This window comes from Silurus meridionalis, chromosome 6, assembly GCF_014805685.1.
Source record: "Silurus meridionalis isolate SWU-2019-XX chromosome 6, ASM1480568v1, whole genome shotgun sequence".
Lineage (NCBI taxonomy): Eukaryota > Metazoa > Chordata > Actinopteri > Siluriformes > Siluridae > Silurus > Silurus meridionalis.
Genome location: NC_060889.1, coordinates 23,136,090 through 23,156,441, shown reverse-complemented (window position 1 = coordinate 23,156,441; position 20,352 = coordinate 23,136,090). Strand labels below are relative to the sequence as shown.

Sequence of the window (20,352 nt, the reverse complement as noted above, 5' to 3'; positions counted from 1 at the left end):
TTTTTAGGCGAGTTGCTACTTGGCTACCTGAGTTGGAGTAGTACCAAACAGAGGGTAATATTTTATTATTGGAGAATCGAAATCCGAACGGGGACTAAGTGTGGAATAGGATGATCTAAAGGCACTTCTTTTCGTTTTGTCCATACAGTGCTAGAATGACGCTCACGCTAGTCTTGTGGTGACCTTTGGTTTGGCCCACCATGAAATATATGAGACGTGTAAAAAAAAAGAAAAAAAAGAAAAATGCCAATTCATCAATTCTAGTTAAACATTTAAAATAGCATAATTGTGTTTTCTTTTTAAGCTGCAAAAAAGAAGATAAATGTTAATTTAAGTATGACATATATATTGATAATAATACATGCATTATAATCAACATATGTTCATTTAAAACTGTTAAAAACTCAGCATTGTTGAATTGTATTGTACTGTGTGGTTCTAACAGGTTATAAATTATAATATATATATTCCTATTATTAATAAATAAGAATATACGAGTGTTTTCTGGAAGCTCTGCACATTTTAACAGGGGAAGTGGAGAGGTTAAAACACACCGGAAGTGACGTCACATACTGCCATCGGACTCGAGCAAAAAAAAAATTCTAAGCAAAGAAGCATAGCAGCATCAGCACCCATAGTAAAGGAGGAAAACATGTTAGATAACATTTCATTGTTTTGGTGAAAGCATGATTGAACCCCAGGCCTGGTCGAGGTAACATGCATTTTATTTTATTTTTGCACGATGTGTGTGTGTGTGTGTGATCAGCTGTCAGTCTGGTCTGATGCATAGAGTATAGATTAATCGTGGTTATTATTTTATTATTTAAATATTAGTGTTGCATTAAAAACACGTGATTCTATGTGTGTGTTTATATGTATGTGTGTGTGTGTTAATGCCAGGCCATGATCCTACACAAGTGTGTACACAAGTGTGTGATAATAATAGGTATTAATACTGGTACACACCTGATTGTACACAATTACACACAGTATATTGTGACAGCTCTGGACTTGTGTGTGTTCAGCTGTTAACTGATACTGATACTAGATGGGAGAACCACATTGTTTGGGTTAGACACAGATTTAAGTTACGCAGTGAGTCTCAGCTGAGCTGGTGTGTGTTTAACCTGCTCACACACACACACACACACACACACACACACACACACACACACACACACACACACACACGCGCGCCCCGGGGCAACCTAGTGACTATTGTAAGTCTCTTGATATTTATTTATTGTCATAAAATGAGAAACTGTGCTATTAGGTGGTCTCGTGGTTTCGGTCTGTGCTTCAACATGGTGCCTTCAACGAACTTAAGCCCTGTTGGAGTCTATAAGATGAACCTAACACCCTTTTCCCCTGCATATAGTCATTTTGCAACCTTTTGATAAATGCTTACATATGTACCAAGAATATGACGGTCTTACAGTCGTCATTACGGTCCATATATGCACACGTTCTGTGAAATTAACTTTGCCACTTCTTGGTGTCTTTGGGATTGACTTTTAGACCATGGAGTTACATATCAGTATGTGGTGTACAGTGTTGAAGGCCGTACTGTTTATACGTACGTATTCATTTTAAAATATATTACAGTTGCAAAATGACATTATACAGAGAAAGATATTAGGAAGACGTGACACAAACTAGTTAGGTGAGTTGCTCCTGGTTGACAAACTGAACAATTGATTTATCTGAGTGGGAATATTTTAAAAACAGAGGGTAATGTTTTTACTTTTGGAGAATCGAAATCCATACAGAAACTAAACGTGAATTGGGATTTTCACAAAGCACTTACATCAGGGGTCTCAAACTCGCGGCCCGGTGGCCAATTGCAGCCCGAGGGACGATAGTTTGCGGCCCCTGCCTCAATATGAAAGTTTAATGTTAGTGCGGCCTGTGAGTTTGATATGTATGGCATTTTACAGTGTTGTGTGCGGAGCTGAACGAACCTACCAATCACGGTGGGGTATATGGCTCGCGGGGGCGGGACATCGGTGATTGATGTAAGCAGAGAAACATTTCTCAATGAGTGAAAGATACAGCAGCGTTGCCATGGAGTGTTTTCTTCCGTGCCTGGCTGGCTGCCTTGTTTTTCTATTGGGCACACGTGGACATTCGCCCCAGCACGCTGCGAAAAAAGTTTTCTTAAGTTGCTGCCCAGCGGGACATTATACATATATAGACGTATCTAAATGTGTATGTGTGTGTATATATATATATATATATATATATATATATATATATATATATATATATATTTATATTTATATATTTATACACACACGTCAATGGCACTTAGAAAGTTAATATGAGGTCTCTCTCTCTCTGACAAAATAAATCAAAGTGATGTGTACGCGGCGGGATAAAAGAAAAGTAAGGAGCTCAATGCAGCCTAATGTAGTCTGCAGTCACATAGCGACACCTGTCCATCGGCAATAACAGTCCTCGGTAACCCGGACCAATTATAGGGTCGCACCGTTATTTATGGGTCATTGTTTTTTATTTCCATCGTGCTATTTGCATTGTATTCACATTGCCTAACACAATGAACATTACATATATTTCTATATGATGTAAAAGTAGTCAAAACAAATGACATCGACAACAGCACGGTGTCATTTTCGTTTTTTTTCCCCTGTAACAACAGCACATAAAAAGAAGCGGGAATGACGTTCTCCATGTAGTGAGACGTTCACTGTCCGTTTGCTAAAGGCTTGATTGAAACGTCAATGCGACAGTGACAAGTTGAATTCTATATATTACACAGCCCCAAACATGTCTTTTTCAAAGCCTGCAGTGAAGAGAAAGGTTGGTGATGGACACAGACAATTTCAGGAATAGTGGGAAATGCAATATTTTTTTGTTGAGCATAGGGGCACCCCGACATGTCTTATTTGCACAGAGAAAGTTGCGGTGCACAAGGAATACAATTTGAAACGTCATTACACAACTAGACATGCTGAGGAGTATGCGAAATACCAGGGAGATGAGAGAGCCAACCGGGTTGCCAATCTTAAAACATGTCTACTGAGGCAACAAGATTTCTTCAAGAAAGCAACCAAAGGGAGTAATGCAGCAGTCGAAGCTAGCTACATGGTTAGTGAGATGATTGCTACAGCAGGAAAGCCATTCACAGAAGGTGAATTTGTCAAAAAGTGCATATTACAGGCTGCAAGTATAATCTGTCCAGAAAAGAAAGGTCAGTTTAGCAACATCAGCCTTTCTGCCAACACCGTGGCAGAGCGCATTTCTGACCTGTCGAATGACATTTATGACCAACTGTGTGAGAAAGCCAAATGTTTCAGTGAATACTCAGTCGCTCTTGATGAGACCACAGACATCACCGACACTGCCCAGCTCGCAATGTATGTCCGTGGTGTTAATGACAATTTTGAAGTGATGGAGGAGTTGCTCAGAGTAATTCCAATGCATGGCCGGACCACCGCTCAGGAGATATTTTGCCAGTTGTGTGATGCCATTAAGAATGCCGGTTTGCCATGGAAGAGGTTTGTTGGGATAACAACCGATGGAGCGCCATCAATGACAGGGAGGAAAAATTACAACGTTAGAGCATTCTCCACAAAACTAGTGTTATGGAAAGCCCAGCTCTCTCAGACAAACCTATGCCATTTCCCAGCATGCAAGGCACTCGCGGATGCAGGCACACCATTCAGTGGTAAGAAGTATGTTGACGTCATTTTGAAGCTACAGGAGGAATTTGATCACAGATTTGCAGACTTCAAGACGCACAGAGCCACATTTCAAATTTTTGCAGACCCCTTCTCCTTTGATGTGCAAGATGCCCCTCCTGTGCTTCAAATTGAGCTCATTGACCTGCAGTGCAACTCTGAACTCAAAGCGAAGTTCAGGGAGGTGAGTGGAAAAGCAGACAAGCTTGGGCAATTTTTGAGAGAATTGACCCCAGCTTCCTGAGCTTTCCGAATATTCAAGCGGACCATGTGCCTTTTTGGGAGCACATACTTGTGTGAAAAGCTCTTCTCCACCTTGAACTTCAATAAGTCAAAGTATAGGTCCAGATTTACTGATGATCATCTTCAAGCCATACTGAGGGTCTCAACTGCTTCCTCCCTCAAGCTAAATGTGGCTCGGCTATGCGAGAGGAGGCGCTGCCAGGTCTCTGGCAGCAAGAAGTAGGCAAGAGAAGCCATGTTCAGAAGAACAGTTCATGTTCTTCAATGTTCCATTCATGTTCAGGACAATTCATGTTCAGAAGAAGGTTAAAGGTTAAAGAACTTTTAATACAGACATTTGAATCTGAATACAGCAGATATAGAAGACTGAAGAAACCACATATAGTCGCTAACTAGAGAAATCTAATTATTATTATTATTTTAATGATTATTATTTTATTTATTCATTAGTGATTGATTTATTTTCTTATTGATTCTTAATTTCTTTATTTTTTCATTGATTTTTCATTGATTTATTTTTTCAACTTATTTTGTGTTAAAAAATAAAGAGATTTATGAAGATTTTTTAAACAAAGCTTTTCTTGTAAAAAACCTGATGCGGCCCAGCCTCACCCAGACTCTGCCTCCAGCGGCCCCCAGGTAAATTGAGTTTGAGACCCCTGACTTACAATATTTACAATTAGGTGTCCACAAACTTTTGTGCCTATAGTGCCGAGATGCTTAAACTATCTAAGAGCTCGTGCTGATCTTCAATTTGGTCCGCCGTGAAATATATGAGAAGTGGGGAAAAAAAGGAAAAAATTTAAGATCTTGCCAGGTAGCATTTTTATTTCATTTTGTAACCTGCTACAAGATTTTATTAAATATAAAAAATATAAAGAATTTGACTTCATTAATACTCTTCTGTGTTTATTTTCACATATGCACCTGATACAGCATTACTGTAATATTGCACCTTTGCACTCCCATAATACGTAATAATATGCTTGTATATTCATATATTCATATTAGATTCAGTTATACAGTGAGGAAAATAAGTATTTGAACACCCTGCTATTTTGCAAGTTCTCCCACTTAGAAATCATGGAGGGGTCTGAAATTGTCATCGTAGGTGCATGTCCACTGTGAGAGACATAATCTAAAAAAAAAAAAATCCAGAAATCACAATCCCTCCTGCAGTGTGTGCAAACCTGGTGAAAAACTACAGGAAATGTTTGACCTCTGTAATTGCAAACAAAGGCTACTGTACCAAATATTAACATTGACTTTCTCAGGTGTTCAAATACTTATTTGCAGCTGTATCATACAAATAAATAGTTTAAAATCATACATTGTGATTTCTTTTTTCTTTTAGATTATGTCTCTCACAGTGGACATGCACCTACGATGACAATTTCAGACGCCTCCATGATTTCTAAGTGGGAGAACTTGCAAAATAGCAGGGTGTTCAAATACTTATTTTCCTCACTGTATACATTTCTATTTGTACTTATGCGAACTGCATTTCATTGGCTCTGTACCTGTAATCTGCACGATGACAAATAAAGCTGAGTCTAATCTAATCTAATCTAATCTAATCTTTTATTTAATCTAAATGCATACTTTAAGGTGCAGGTACAGCATGCTTTGTGACATTCACAGAACAGATAGTTATGTAGAAATCCTCTCACATGACAAGAAGAAATGGAAATTGTGAAAAATTACAATATTTTTCACAATGTTTTGTTTCAGCAAAACCTTCGTAGGCTTTCTCAAAGTATACCGGTGAAAACATTTTACTTTAATTTTTTATATACTTAAATGCGACATGTACCTTTTGGCCCCCGGCCCCGAATCAAGTCTGATTTTTGTCCCTTCATCAGAAAAAGTTTGGGCTCTGTAATTTGAATGTAATTTGAATGTATTTTGAATTTGAATTTAAATTTGTATTTAACATCCATTCAGCTGCCAGTTTTCCACACAGAATCCTATGATCGTACTTATTTTCTACAGATTTTCTACGTTTTGTGGTGCTTTCAAGCATATTGTGACTATATTCAGTGTACTTGAAATAGAAGAGAGCGCCCATCATTCATGTGTGGGTTTTGTATTGAGTATTGAGATGTGCTGGTTTGTAGGTTTTAGCCACTTGACAGCTCAGAAATACACAACGCAGCACATGGTTTTAGTTTTTGTTTCAACTGGAATAATTATGAAACGTAAGCAAGTAATAGCATGATTATAATAGATATTAGCTCTTGAGCTTGCTTTCAGCCTTTCATTTAGAGGCAGACACGTTGCTTACTGTTGTTTTTTGAAGCGTTTGGGATGCGATTGATGGTGTGTGACGAAGACATTGTGAACGAAGACTGACCTGGTATGTGCTTTATAAACATCCAATTCCACATTTGGTGATTTAAAGATCTCCACTCGAAAGTGTTTAATAGGGATGAGATCAGAGTTCTATAGCAGGCCACTCAAGATCTTCTTTTCCAACCCATGTAAAGCACATCTTCATGGAGCCAGCTTTGTGCACAGGGGTATTGTCATGCTGGAAAAGGTTTGGGTCTCCTAGTTCAAGTGATCTTTCAAAGAAAAGGGGTGCAATGCTAATAGATCTAAAGACAACTTTGTGCCAAAACTTTGTGGTAACAGCTTTTTAAAGAACCACATAAAATACATTTTGGAAAGTCCATTGTCCAAATAATGTCTGTAAAATGGACAATAAAATGTCCTTTTGTACATATAGTGCATATATTGTGAAATATATGTGAAAAAAATAAGGTGTTGCTCTGCAGGAGAAGATGTTGGATAAATACACACTACACATGGTTATTACAGTATAGCAAACATGCTATAGTGCTGTGCATACAGAGGAAAGTTTACACAGTGAGATCATTACAATATAGGAACATAAAATCCTCCATGTGTATGTACACACAACCCTGCAAAAACGTCCTGCCTTTCAGATCTGTTTAGATCATTTTAAACTCTGCACTCGTTTATTCACTCGCAAATATGTCGTATTTTTATGTAATGTTGAAGAATGTCAACTATTTCTAGACAAAATAAAAAAATACATTTTGTTGTGTGTATGGGGTGTGGGGTTTAGGGTGTGTGTGTGTGTGTGTGTGTGTGTGTGTGTGTGTGTGTGTGTGTGTGTGTGTGTGTGTGTTCTTGTTCTCCTATCCCGGTGGGGAATTTGACCTGAATGCACACTGACTCATGGGGACCCGTGTCTAAATTGAGGTCCCCATTGGCAAAGTCATACAAGCACCTCCCAAGCAGTGTTTAGACACGCCCAGTGAGGTTTTCTCTGAAGACCCCATGAGGTCAATTTTCAAGACAAATTCTGTGTGACTGTGTAATCTATGCACCCCTGGAGGTGTGCCATGTTCCCCCTAGAGCCATGTTCTTGCAAAGATTAGATATTCCACCAAAATATAGTATGTCTTCTTCAGAAATGCTTCTGAGAATAGTGTGGTGTGGAGTGTGTGTGTGTGTGTGTGTGTGTGTGTGTGTGTGTTTTTTATTTTATATACTGTATATGCTGTTTTAGAGAAATTGAATCCACAGCAAGGTGGTGTTGATGTGTGCAACTTGATGTTAAGTGGAGTAACTGTTACCACCTTGTTTGATTATGTTCCAGTAATTTTACCAGCAATTACAACTTTTACTAGAGATGGTACTATACTGCTTTTTCTCTGTAGATACTGATACTGATCTACTGAAACCTTGAGGGATTGCTGGTATCGACACCCTTCTTTAAAAATACTAAGCTTTAGAAAGATATTTATGTTGAAGCACCTAAAAAAGAAAAACAGGAAACAATGTATAATTAAGTCTTCTGCTACGCACACACACACACACACACACACACACACACACACACACACACACACACCGATGCACACATATATGCACACAAATATGAAAGAAACTTTCCTCATTTTTAGATATTTTAGCAGAAGCTCAATTTCGGAAAGTGGATCAGAGCCATCTCTATTGTTTTATTTATTCATTTACTCATTTATTTATTTATTTATTGATATGAGAAATCGGAAAGTGCAGTGCCATTAATTGAAATATGAATATTTTTTTTTTACTGGGATACTTAAAGTTACAGCTTTACCACGAACCAGATGAAATGGTTAATAAATTCTATAAAACCGTATCAAAAGTTTCAATATAGTCTTCTTCTTTGTCTTTCGGCTTTTCCCATTAGTGGTCATCTGTCTCAATAAACATCATAGTCCAAAACATCAACCTGTCCATCACCACTGCAAACAGGAAAGGGCTCAGGGCCGATCCTTGATGCAGTCCAGCCTTCACCTTGAACCACACTGTCCTCATACATGTCCTGCACCACCCTCACATACTTCTCTGACACACCTGACTTCCTCATACAATACCACAACTCCTCTCTTGGCACCCTGTCCTACGCTTTCTCTAAATCCACAAACACACAACGCAACTCCTACTGATATTCTCTATACTTCTCTATCAACATTCTCAAAGCAAATAATGCATCTGTGGTGCTCTTCCTTGGCATGAAACCATAAAACCATACTTCCACTTCTCTTTCCCACAACTTCATGGTGTGACTGATCAACTTAATTCCCCTGTAGTTACTGCAGGCTTGCACATCTCCCTTATTCTTAAAAACCAGTTCCAGCACACTCCTTCTCCATTCCTCAGGCAAAAGTTTTAATATAATGTTAATTATAAATTGTCATCGCATGGCATTTTGTGACGTAGCTTTTAATCATTCTTACTTGTGGGTGGCAATCTCTCCAGATGTTAAATGAAGTGTTTGGAATAGGGTTATTTACATAGTGACGCTCCGTCGTACCGTATCATTTCGATACTTGAGTCGATGGCTTGGCAGTTGTTAGAGGCCGCAGTTTTGAGTCTCTACTCATTATAGAGGAGAACACAGTGTTTGAGCTACTGAGAACTGTGCGATTCAGACACGTCATCTAGCGCCTCACTAACAGGCTTTCAAGGGTCATGATCCTCTCTGCCAAATTGGGATTTTTATATTTAAATGGGACCTGTCTTTTTATGTACAGTTCTAGAGCTTGTGTAATTATCTGTGTTTGGTTGGAACACACAGCATTTGCTTTTTACAATAATTTTTTTATGGAAAATAGAAACCTAGAACACACATGTAGCTTATTTTTCTCTATTGAATATCATATCAAGACACCATCATATCACATCGGATGGGAAATTTTGCTTCTCATTACACTCATTTGATTATTAGCCTTGCATTAGTGATGAGTGTTTCAGGCGCTTCTGAAACTGCTGATTCATCTCTGACTCTGGTGTACGTGCCTGAGCGCAGGGGTAAGAGGTGACCCGAGTATTCAGTTGATGTTTTGTAAAGCTACCGGTTTCACCAGTGGATACAGTATAAATAGTCCATGAAAAGTTTGACCACATACTCAAATTTCAGCCAAAATACAGCCTTCTGTGCTCCGTTCCTTTGTGTAAACTGATGACACTCCTACATGAAAGCGGGTGAAACGCGATCACTTTCCTCCAGCATAGATCAATTAGGCGGTGTGTAACGTTGCCTTGCTTTATCAGGCGCCTCTCTAATCCCTTTACACACCTTTTCTCGCTCTCGCCTCCTCACTGCTCCTGGGTTGCCATGGTGAAATGATCATCACTCATGGTGGAGGTTGTAGTCGATTTTTGTCCTCTGAATACATCAGACAGAGACGTGGCAGGACGAGCTTTGTGTCCCTGACTGGATTTCGAGAAAGCATTAAGGATGATTGACCAGAGCTGTGCTGATTTTATGGTATACATGCTCAGTATGGATTCAGATAATGTTTTATTATGTAAATGCTTTATACTGAAATGGTCATTCAGGTGCAGCTCTGAAATATTACACAGTGCTGGGTTTGTTTGTCACTGCTTTACGGAACAACCCAGACACATTTAGTCCCCATTTGCTGTTATAATAACCTCCACTCTTCTGGGAAGATGTTCCACTAGATTTTGGCAGTGTCATGCTGAAACAGGTTTGGGTCTCCTGGTGAATGGAAAATTGAATGCTACTGAATATAAAGACATCCTAAACAATTGTGTGCCTCCGACTTTGTGGGAAAATTTTAAGGAGGAAAAATTCCCAATACCTTTGTCCATATATAGTAGGTTTGCTCACAAACTTCTAGCAATGTAGTAAAAACTGCTATAAAGAAAAATGCAGGTAATAAATTGTTAGTGTTAAGATGGTTCTCACACTGGTTCTCTAAACACATTCCTATTTTGTCTGTTCAGTGTCTATAGGGTCTTTACGATGTGAGTATGTAAGGTATACAGGAAGTCTTTATCTGGGCTCACAAATCTCTGGTTACTATGTCTTTTTACCCAATCAGGAAACAGTTTTAAGTCAGGTATTTTCCAGTGTGTATATATACTTGTCTGTTATTTGCATTAAACTGAAGAAGAACATATGCGCCATTCTGTGTGCTGTGTGATTCTTCCCTGATCAGAAAAGGCACCATGGGCATCGTAGATCGCATGGAAAACCTCTCCAAGAATAAAGTTTTGTTTGGGTATGATTAAAAATCTAACATAAATACATATAGAATAATCACATTTAATAAAATGTTTCATTCAGCGTTTCATTATTGTTAATAAAATTGTGACACATTTATTGTAATTTCCGGACTATTAAGCGACCCAAATATAAGCCACACCCACTGAATTTGACAAAGATTATTATTTTGAACATAAATAAGCCGCACCTGTCTATAAGCCTTTACACAGGCTTTAATGAAAGACAGTGCTTGTTATACGGCTTGTATCTAAACAGATTTAATATAAAGAGTTTCATTGGTTCACCTGAACCTGTTTGGCAATTTCATTGGTCTAATGTTAAGGGGGGTTAAGTTTTTTGGCGGCATGAAGCTTGTGAAACCGGGAAAAACCCAGGAAAAATCCATAAATTAGCCGCTTCATTGTTTAAGCCACGGGGTTTAATGCATGGGAAAAAAGTAGCGGCTTATAGTACGGAAAATACGGTACTGTTTTTTGTTACTTAATTTAGAGAAAAATAGCAGAATCAAAATAAAAACAAAAATAAAATGAAGTGAAAATTGTTGATATAAAGCACAAACAATTTAAAATCAGTTAAACTTTGAAAATATTTTATTAGAACATTTTAAGTATAAAATTATATATCCAATAAAATAATATGAGATCACAGTATACACAGTGTACAAACTGCACATTGTGGTGTAATTAATCACAGTAATAGTATTTAAGCTCATGTGACACAGCACTTTATAAAGTCATGAGGGCAAAAGAGTGGTGTGAAGCCGCAACGATTTACTTTTACCTCCACGAAGAAGATATTTACAATTCGTGTTATGCTTAAGCATATAGAAAATAAAATGATTTGAGTGTATTCCCTATAGATTTTATAGAGCTAGAGATCTGCGTTATTGTACTGTATAATGTTTAATTACGTTTATTTGCATTGTGTTGCTTTTGGAGGAAAAGTAATTCTGTTCTGTAAAAATCAGCTTGACGGTTATTAATAGTTTTCCTCACGGCTGAGCCTGACATTCCTTTGGCTGGGTTAAACTGTCCTGCTCTGTTAAAGTAGTGATGGTCAAGGGTCAGTCCTGTTACAGCGTTCTTCAAGTGCCAGAGAGCTTAAATTGAATTACATAAATTACGTTTAATGCTTTGTACGTTAAACCTGATCTAGCTTTTTTACTTTTTTTTTTTCTCAATTTTTAAGTAGTAATACTGAGGTAAGTTCCCTCTAGCTGAACCTTAAATTATTGAATAAGGGAATTATTGTTTAGGACCATGAGCAGACTAAAACTAATAAAAATGAATGAATGGTGATTTGGCTTCATAGCTGCTCTGTTGTCTTAAATAGTGTTGTTTTTTCACAGGAAATTTGAATATGTGTAGTAATCATATAGATGATGACTATGGAAATTAATGATCTTATCGGAGGTTATCGGATCATTTTTTTGTATTTAATCATGCAGTTGATAATGCAAAGTAACACAGTTTATATGTCACTTGTAAAAATTCTATAATCAGTCTCTGGAATAGTTTTAAAACAAATTTAAATCAGATATTAGAGAAAACAGAATTGCTTTCTAAATCCAGTTGAGTATTTTTTTTGTTTTTGTTCAGGTCCTGTACTTACATGTACTTTATGTATTACTATATATTACATAGGAATAATAATTGACTTACAGATGTGATATGAGAAACCTCTGAGTTTGAATGCATGTCTTTTATTTTTCTCAATATTTATTAATATAATTAATATAGTCATAGTTATTTCATTTAACAAATTTTCATGATTCAGAACTGTTTTTTTTTTCTTGGTATAAAGATCAGTACTATTTTACATGAAGTGTTATGTCTTTTTTTTATTTAGTTTTTTTAGTTTTTTAATCCAGAATCCATTTTCAAAAAAAAATTGTTTGATTAATCGGATATCAGCCAGTATAATTTTTTTAATCTAGTGTAAATCGACTAACTCGTCTATATATCTGTTTTTATCTTGATGCATTTAACATGTTTAAAGTGAAGGGTCAGGCTTTGTCCATTTTCCGCCTCATGTGATGCTGATGATCCCACATGAACAGTGTGAAGAGTTATACAGAGTTAGAAATTCTATACCATTCTTTAGTGAATGAATAATCGGAACAACCTTTCATCACAGATGATAATAAAGGTTTCTTCCTAATGAGGTCTTTAATGAGGGAGATTTTTCTTGCTATTGTTGTTTCTGGATTGTTCAATCCATATCCTGATTTGTTTAAAAATGCTTTGTCATGATGGTTGTTGTGCTGTACATATCATAATGAAATGAATTGAATCAAACTGGTGATGAAGACACTTTTGAGGTATCTTTTTTTTTTTTTGCTAGTTTGACACGTAGCTAAATTATTACATCACGGCTCATGCCAAAGCCGCACATACTTTGATTGTATGTGGCTCATATTTGGCCTGAGAGCAATCCACTGTAGAAAAATGTTTGGCTTCTTTTTCTTTCCCTTCACTTAATTCTGATCACAAGATCCCCACGAAGGCATCAGGTTCAGAACTCCAGCACTGCACGTGGTAGAATTATTCCTGTAATTCTAATTGAACTTGTTCCAGCACAAGGCTTGTGACTGTAAGGCTTCATGTGATGAGTCACGGTCCATCTCTCAGAGAGAGAGAGAGAGAGAGAGAGAGAGAGAGAGAAGGAAAGAGAATGAAGGGGGTTTGGGGGAAATAATCACTCCCAAGAGTCAGGGTGCAGATTATTGTTGGAGAGCATTAAGATGAGAGATTACAGCCCCAGAGAGACTTCATGATGAATATTGCCTCAATTTTTTCATCCACCCACTGAATGTACTTGTAAGCGTTTGAAATACGATCTGCTATTAGAGCTGAGCTTTTTCTGAGCTTCTATCACATTTTTAGTAATTACTCTTTCATATGTATTTATTTCGTACAATTCGCTGTTCAGAGAATGTGGTTCTTTGTCTTTGTGAGCTTTTAAAAAAATGGCTCATGATTGCAAACATGTTTATGTGAAAAGAGGTGCAGGACGTCTCTCAAAGGTGTCCTGTGTTATGACTGTTTACCTGAACGGTGTAGGAGAAAATAGCAACTGTTCTTCCATGAGAACACAATGGTGGCTTTTTTTAATCTGTTTTCAAACTGGCTCTTGCAATCCACACTACAACCAGGGTTAGCCAGTATAAGTATATAAGTATGACATTGATTTATTAGTTTCAGCTAAATTTGATTTATAACTATTAGTCTTGCCGAAAATACAGTTTGGTTGATCTCAGATCATAAGGGTGTGGTTTTAATGAGATGATTTATTTGCTGTAAATTTGAAAAAAGAAAACTTGACAAAAAAAAAGTGACTGTCAATTTGTAGCCATCATTAAAGAAAGCCAAAATTATTTTCATTGCACTTTGAACAATCGAATTACTGTGGATCAACATATTGTAAAGCTTATATACCTAATAATCATCACCAGGAAGACAGGGTTTGTCACTGCCACTCTGTTCTTCATGTTTGTGTTTTTCACTTGTCCCTGAGCTGTGACTTGATCAGACAGAAAGTAAAAAACAACAACACTTGATGTCACTTTGGCAGATGTGAAGGTGGCTTCATTGTGGCGGGACGGAGAGACAGAAAGACAGAAAGACAGGGTGGCTTGTGTAAGATTTCAGGTTCAGGTGAGAATTGGTCTCGGGTCCAGTAGGGGGTGATGCTGAGCCAATGCTTTGCTCTCAGTTCTGTCAACAAGTTTTTTGTCAACATCAAAATGAGATTAATTCCGAAGGAGTAAAGTTTTAGTTGTCTTGTGGACACTGTATGAGGAAATTTAAAACTGTGTGTGAGGAAATAGCTGGAATGTGTTCAGAAATAAACTAGTAAACTGAAGTTGCAAATGAATCTGTTAGTCGCGTATCACTATTATTTAGAACTATAAGTGTGTGATGTATGTGGTGGTGTAGTGTCTGTGTACGTGTATGTCGGTCACAGTGTATGAGGTTTATCTTTGTTTATCCTCTCGCCTTTTGGTTTGCACATTATGGATTTTAATTGCAGTAAATGTGACTGTTTTTTGGCACTTAATTCCCCTGCTTTTAGTTTTACACCCCATGTGTGAAAGTCTGAATTCCTGTTGATTTATTTTACATTGTGTTTGATTAGACTTTATTGTGTGATTGTAGTAGTATATAAACCAAAAGGTCTGTCAGGAAAATGTACATTTGTATTATATTCAGTGTAAACTATAGAAATAAGTGCTGTACATTTGATCATGTCAAATCCTCACACACTCTAAGTGTATATACCTCATGTATGTCCTTAGAGAAACCTGTACATAAACCTGTATAGCTTCTGTTCTTGTCAAGCTCAGTAAAGGGGGCGTGGCATGTGTAGCTTCCAGTAATAATAAATGAGACGTGACCTGTCACTAGTTGAAGCAAATGATTTTTACGTTTACAACACTGAGTGAAATAGCACTGTAGGGCATCATATTATTTCATAAACAGCTTTAAATGTTTATTGTATATTTCAAATAGTTGATCGTGCACTGATTGTGAAATGATTAATCAGTCACGCAACAAAATATTGTCCAAGAAAGAACAAACTTAAATCATTGAATAGTTAATTGTGGTACAGATTAGATATTAAGAATGCAGTCTGTGTATTTATAACAATATAAATAAAGTACCTAAGGACCAAGGGACCAGAATACCAGCACCTCATTATCATGGGTGTGAAAAAACACCTATTATATCAAGTAGCTTTATTGTGTATGGCTCTGCGTTTAAATTTAGAATAGTTTAGCATCTCATTTAGCCAGCTGTGCTTCAGGAGAAGTCAGCCTTCTCCTTAGCGAGCATAAAGGACTGGTCTCACACAAATATACAAGACTTAAATGCTTGACAAAATCTCAAATATCTGTGTGTGTATGTGTGTGTTGGGTTTCTCAGGGCGCCACAAATCTAAATGGAGTCGGAGCAGCTGTTTAACAGAGTCTACTGCAGGAACAGCTACAACAGTATCACCAGCGCCAGCAGTGACGAGGAGCTGCTCGATGGCGCCGGCATCATCATGGACTTCCACACCACCGAGGACGACAACCTTCTGGATGGAGACGCTTCTCCAGGTGCGAGTCCATTCATTTAGCCATTCATCCTTTTTGAAGTCATCATCCAAACATCCATCCATTCATCCTACCAATCCCATACCATTTACATGGTTAGTCATTTATTTTCATTTTTCCATCCATCCATCTATCCATCCATCCATCTATCAGTCCATCAAGCCACTCATCCAGCCATTTATTCATTTTCCAATCCATTAATCCATCCATAAATACATTTATACATCCATCCATTCGTTCCTCCATCCATCCATCCATCCATCCATCCATCCATCCATCTAACCACTCATCCAGCCAGTTATTAATTTTCCTATCCATTTATCCATCTATCTATTCATCCATTCATCTATCCATCCATCCATCCATCCTTTCATACATCCATCCATCTATGCTTTCATACATACATACATACATCCATCCATTCATCCATCCATCAAGCCACTTATCCAGCCATTTATTTATTTTCCCATCCATCCATCCATCCATCCATCCATCCATCCATCCATCCATCCATCCACCAAGCCACTCATCCAGCCATTTATTTATTTTCCCATCCATCCATCCATCCATCCATCCATCCATCTATCCATCCATCCATCCATCCATCCATTTATCTATCTGATATATTGCCATTTCCTGAGATTTCCATTGGTGAGTTTCACACTCACCTCCCTCTTTCAGTTAAACTTGCTAGAAAGTTCCATATAATAGGTTTTGTGAACTGTAAAGGATGCAAATATTTTCTTTTCAGGGTTCCTTTACAGGTGTCTGTTTGGCTTTTTTATGAGCCTTCTGGCAAAAGCAGGTCACAGGACAGATGCATTATAAAATGTCAATATTGTTTGTTTACACTTAGCAGGAAATCTGGTTGAGATAAGACCTTGTTAGAAATTCGAATGAGACTTACTTTTTACGATTATTAATTACTTTTGTTTTTATTAGTTAACAATGCGTTTTATTGGAGTTAAGAAGGTTTCAGAAAAACAGATTCTAAGTAAGAGTTATTGTCCTTATGACAGACTTGGAGAGCTAGCTACTAGCTATGCAGGGTCAGACATGATGAACTTGTGATCTTTTCTGTAGTTAAAATATTCATTTTTATATTTAAACACTTTTTGACAAAAATACTGTGACCTGTATGGAGTTTTGTCTCCAAAATTACTGCTCCTTTTAACAGTCCCCATACTTTTACTTCAGTACAGTTTCTCTGTCCTTTTTTTCACGCCTGCACAATATATATTTTTTTTAATTGCCACCACATTTAGGTATCTGCACATCAGGGCAGTAGCTGTGAGAGATTGGTGTTTATGTATCCAATTCAATTCTTTTAGCTCAAGGCGTTTTGGACACAATTGAGTTTGCTGCTGCAGGTCAGACTACAAGACTCCTCTTTCTTTTCCATGTACAGTGTCTTCATTCTGTGTTTTCTATAACACAAAGCTCTGTGTATGTGTCCACACTGATTCATTACATTACACATTCAGTCAGAGAGAGACTCAACATTGTGTCCTTGCTGCCCCCAAACAGCTGCTTCATTACAATATAGTTGAAAAACTGATCAAGTTACCAAAACTATTCATTTTTAGAAATCATATGTCTGAGAGGTGGTGGATGATGGGATTAGTTACACTTCCTGTCTCAAATTTCTCAATTACAGGAAAATCGTGACTGAATGTACCTGAAAATACACTGCAATTGGATTCGGAAATAGTAACAAAATGTTTGCTTTGATTGGACAACAGGTTAATTTAAACAGATGTACATTGTTGATACATGGATAGTTTTATATGTTTTGTGATAGTTGTTCATGAGTGCATTGTTTGTTCTGAGCAGCTGCTTAAAACTGCCAGTGCTTCTTAAGTAAATTTCTCCAGGAACTGCACATTATTTGCTTTTCCATCATCTTCTGTATAGGACAACTGAAGGACTCATAAACAGCTATTACAAAAACGAGCAAACATACATTGATTCTCAAGAAGGCAAACAACTAAATGACAATTTACGCTGTTCACCTGTCAAAAGTTTACACCCCCTGGTTTTGAATAAATGGATGTTTTTCTCTTTTTGTCGTTGGGGACAAAACCTTCGGTTACCAAAAGTTAGAACAGGTGAATCTCAAAAGTGCGTAGTCACAGTTAAAAAAGTTGTTAAATATACAAAGGATTCTGGAGAATAGTGTGTCTGTCCTGGAGGGTTTTCTCAAGAAGAATGGCCAGTTTACCTGCTCAGGGCAAACCATATAAACAGAACTCAGCGTGAAGTTTCCAAGCATGTGTAAACCTTTGATCTTGTGTACATTCAGTTATTACTGTATCTTGTGGACTTTATGGAAACATCTGCTACAGTAGGAGAAATAACTTATTCAGCCCTCGTCTTTTTTTCTAGATTATTTATGGAATAAACTTAAAGTTCTCAACTGTACTTATTCCAGTAAAAGCAATTGCTATCACAGGGCAGGTTGACCATCAAAACAAATACTAGGTCATTTTAATAGGAAATACTGTATAACCCACTGTATCTCGTTGTTTCTTTTTCTCTCTCTTTTTAACGAGACAAAATCACCACAAAGTCAGCCCTTTCAAAAGAAGTCTTGCTTTTTTCTCCCAACATTGCAATAAAAAATGATGTAACTCAGTCACAGAGCCTGATCTGTGATCTCTGTGTGTCACATAGTTAATATTTAGTCAAGTGTTTGTATCTGCATTGGCTTATTAATAATTCAATGCTGTCTAATGCTCCGTACTGAAAGTATTTTTCCAACACTTGTGTCTGAGGAATTATATAAACATTTGGCTTTGCCATTTCTTCATTAAGTTGCTAATTCATCAGCAGACCAACGATCACATAGCAGAGCCATTGTTCGCAGGATCGGTGGCATGGCCCGGCCTTTGTTCTTGCGCAACCGAGGGGTGTCGGCTTACACCGTCACTCAACAATCTCTGCCCTATCCGCTTGCTTTATTCTCTCCGGCAGCCCTCGAGCTTCCTTGTGTGACGAGGCACTCGAGTCTCACTCCAGATGCCAAAGTTTGTCCATTTATTGAGAACAACATGGGATGATTTCTGAGCGTGCGCATGTCGAGGAAAGAGAATCGCCGCCGACATGGCCGAAGGTGATGGAATGGACCATACTGCGCCTCACTCCAGGAGAAGTACGTAACCCTGATGACAGCTGAAAAAAAACCTTGCTTAGCAGCTCTCTTCATCTGAGAAGTTTGACTTGTCATTTTGTTGACTGTGTATGTGAACGCATGAATCGTTTTCGCTGTATTTCAACGTTTGAAGGAGGTAGGGTTCAGGGTGGTCACTTGCAGGTGTAGAGTTTCCTTCCTGTTTTCAAGCGAAAGTGAGAGAGCAGATGTGTTGGAGTGTGTGAGTCATGGTATCACTTGATCTCGAAGGTGAACTAGCTGTCTTGGTTTGAGACATGGCCAAAGTGATGCGTGACATCACTGCCAGAGTACTGTTACCTGGCAACACAGGGAATAGAAAGAAGGCTACAGAGGAAAGAATTGAATATGTTTAGACAGCTTGGACCCATGCTTTTAGATCAACATTCTGTCCATCCATCCCCACTGAGTTCAACAGACATCAGTGGCCTTGAGGTGTTTGTCTGATCTTACTACACAGATGCTAGTGGGATCCTGGTGAGATCGGGGGGTCACATGGACCTATTTAGGTTATATGTACAATACTGAGGCCATCCAGACAAAAATCCTCCACCTTCACAATAATGTTGTGAATGTGACCTTTTACAAATGCGCTCGGCTCGACTTGTTGCGATTCACCAGAAAGCGACTCACAAGCTTTCGGGATGCATGTGAGTGTATTAAGTCTGATTTGTGAAAATAAATACACACCCACACACACACACACACACACACACACACACTGTTGTTAACGAGTCTTGAGAAGCTGGTTATCTGGTTCATCAGGTTTATAGGAATGTAATGTAAAGGTCAGGAAATCTGTGGTGTATGCAAATACACTTTTCATATACAATGGGATATACACAGCTATATATTTACAGATACTATAGAATATACACAGCTATATATTTACACGTTTTCTTTTTACTTAAAAAGCAAATTATTGTTAGTAACAAGATTTGCAGACAATGAGCAGTGTGTATAAATACATAAATACAGATTTGTTATGATATATGAATATTTTATGATATAATATTTGAATAAAAATATTTTATTTTTATGACTTTATCTTAAATCTCTTATATCTGGAAATATATTTCTGTAAGTGCAGAGCTATTTAAATACACACTTAACCATTTAGGCTTTTATTTCCCCCGAATACTGAAATCGTTGTTTAGGTTGACCTGCGTATTCACGCACATATCCACACTTTTACCATATATTGATTCATATCGCTACAATGATCTGTCATGCTTGTATTCTTTATATTTACACAAGAGCCCTAAATCGTTTTTGTAACTTGTGTCACAACCATTGATGCGATTATGAATATAAAAAAAAAAAATATCAACAACGATCCGTAATCACATTGAACCCACTGACAACATTGACACATGTCAAGTGGTGTGATATAATTGTTCTCAAACTTGTTGTGTTGAAAACAGGAAAAATGGGTAAGGATCTAATCCGTTTTAACCATTTATGATGGCCAATTTTAGATGTTTGTAGAGTGGGTATCGTTTCCAGAACGATAGATGTTCCCAGTAAGCAGTGGGTAGTACTACCATCAACAAAAAAGCTTCCTCTCCACTCCCCCAAATACCGAAAT

The 20,352-nt window shown here is 37.6% G+C and overlaps 1 protein-coding gene across 5 annotated transcripts in view; it reads left to right on the top strand.

Moving 5' to 3' along the window:
* The first annotated feature begins 578 nt into the window (after positions 1 to 578).
* clcn3 (chloride channel 3) overlaps positions 579 to 20,352 on the top strand; it is a 51,088-nt gene continuing 31,314 nt past the window's right edge. For 4 of the 5 annotated variants that reach the window (XM_046851347.1, XM_046851341.1, XM_046851344.1 and 1 more), the window contains exons 1-2: positions 579 to 712; positions 15,423 to 15,598. In XM_046851347.1, coding sequence (XP_046707303.1) covers positions 15,439 to 15,598 — 160 coding nt within the window. In that variant the 5' untranslated portion in view covers positions 579 to 712; positions 15,423 to 15,438. Of the gene's footprint in view, positions 713 to 15,422; positions 15,599 to 18,578; positions 18,747 to 20,352 lie in introns of those variants that run through there. The other variant, XM_046851346.1, reaches the window with a different exon arrangement.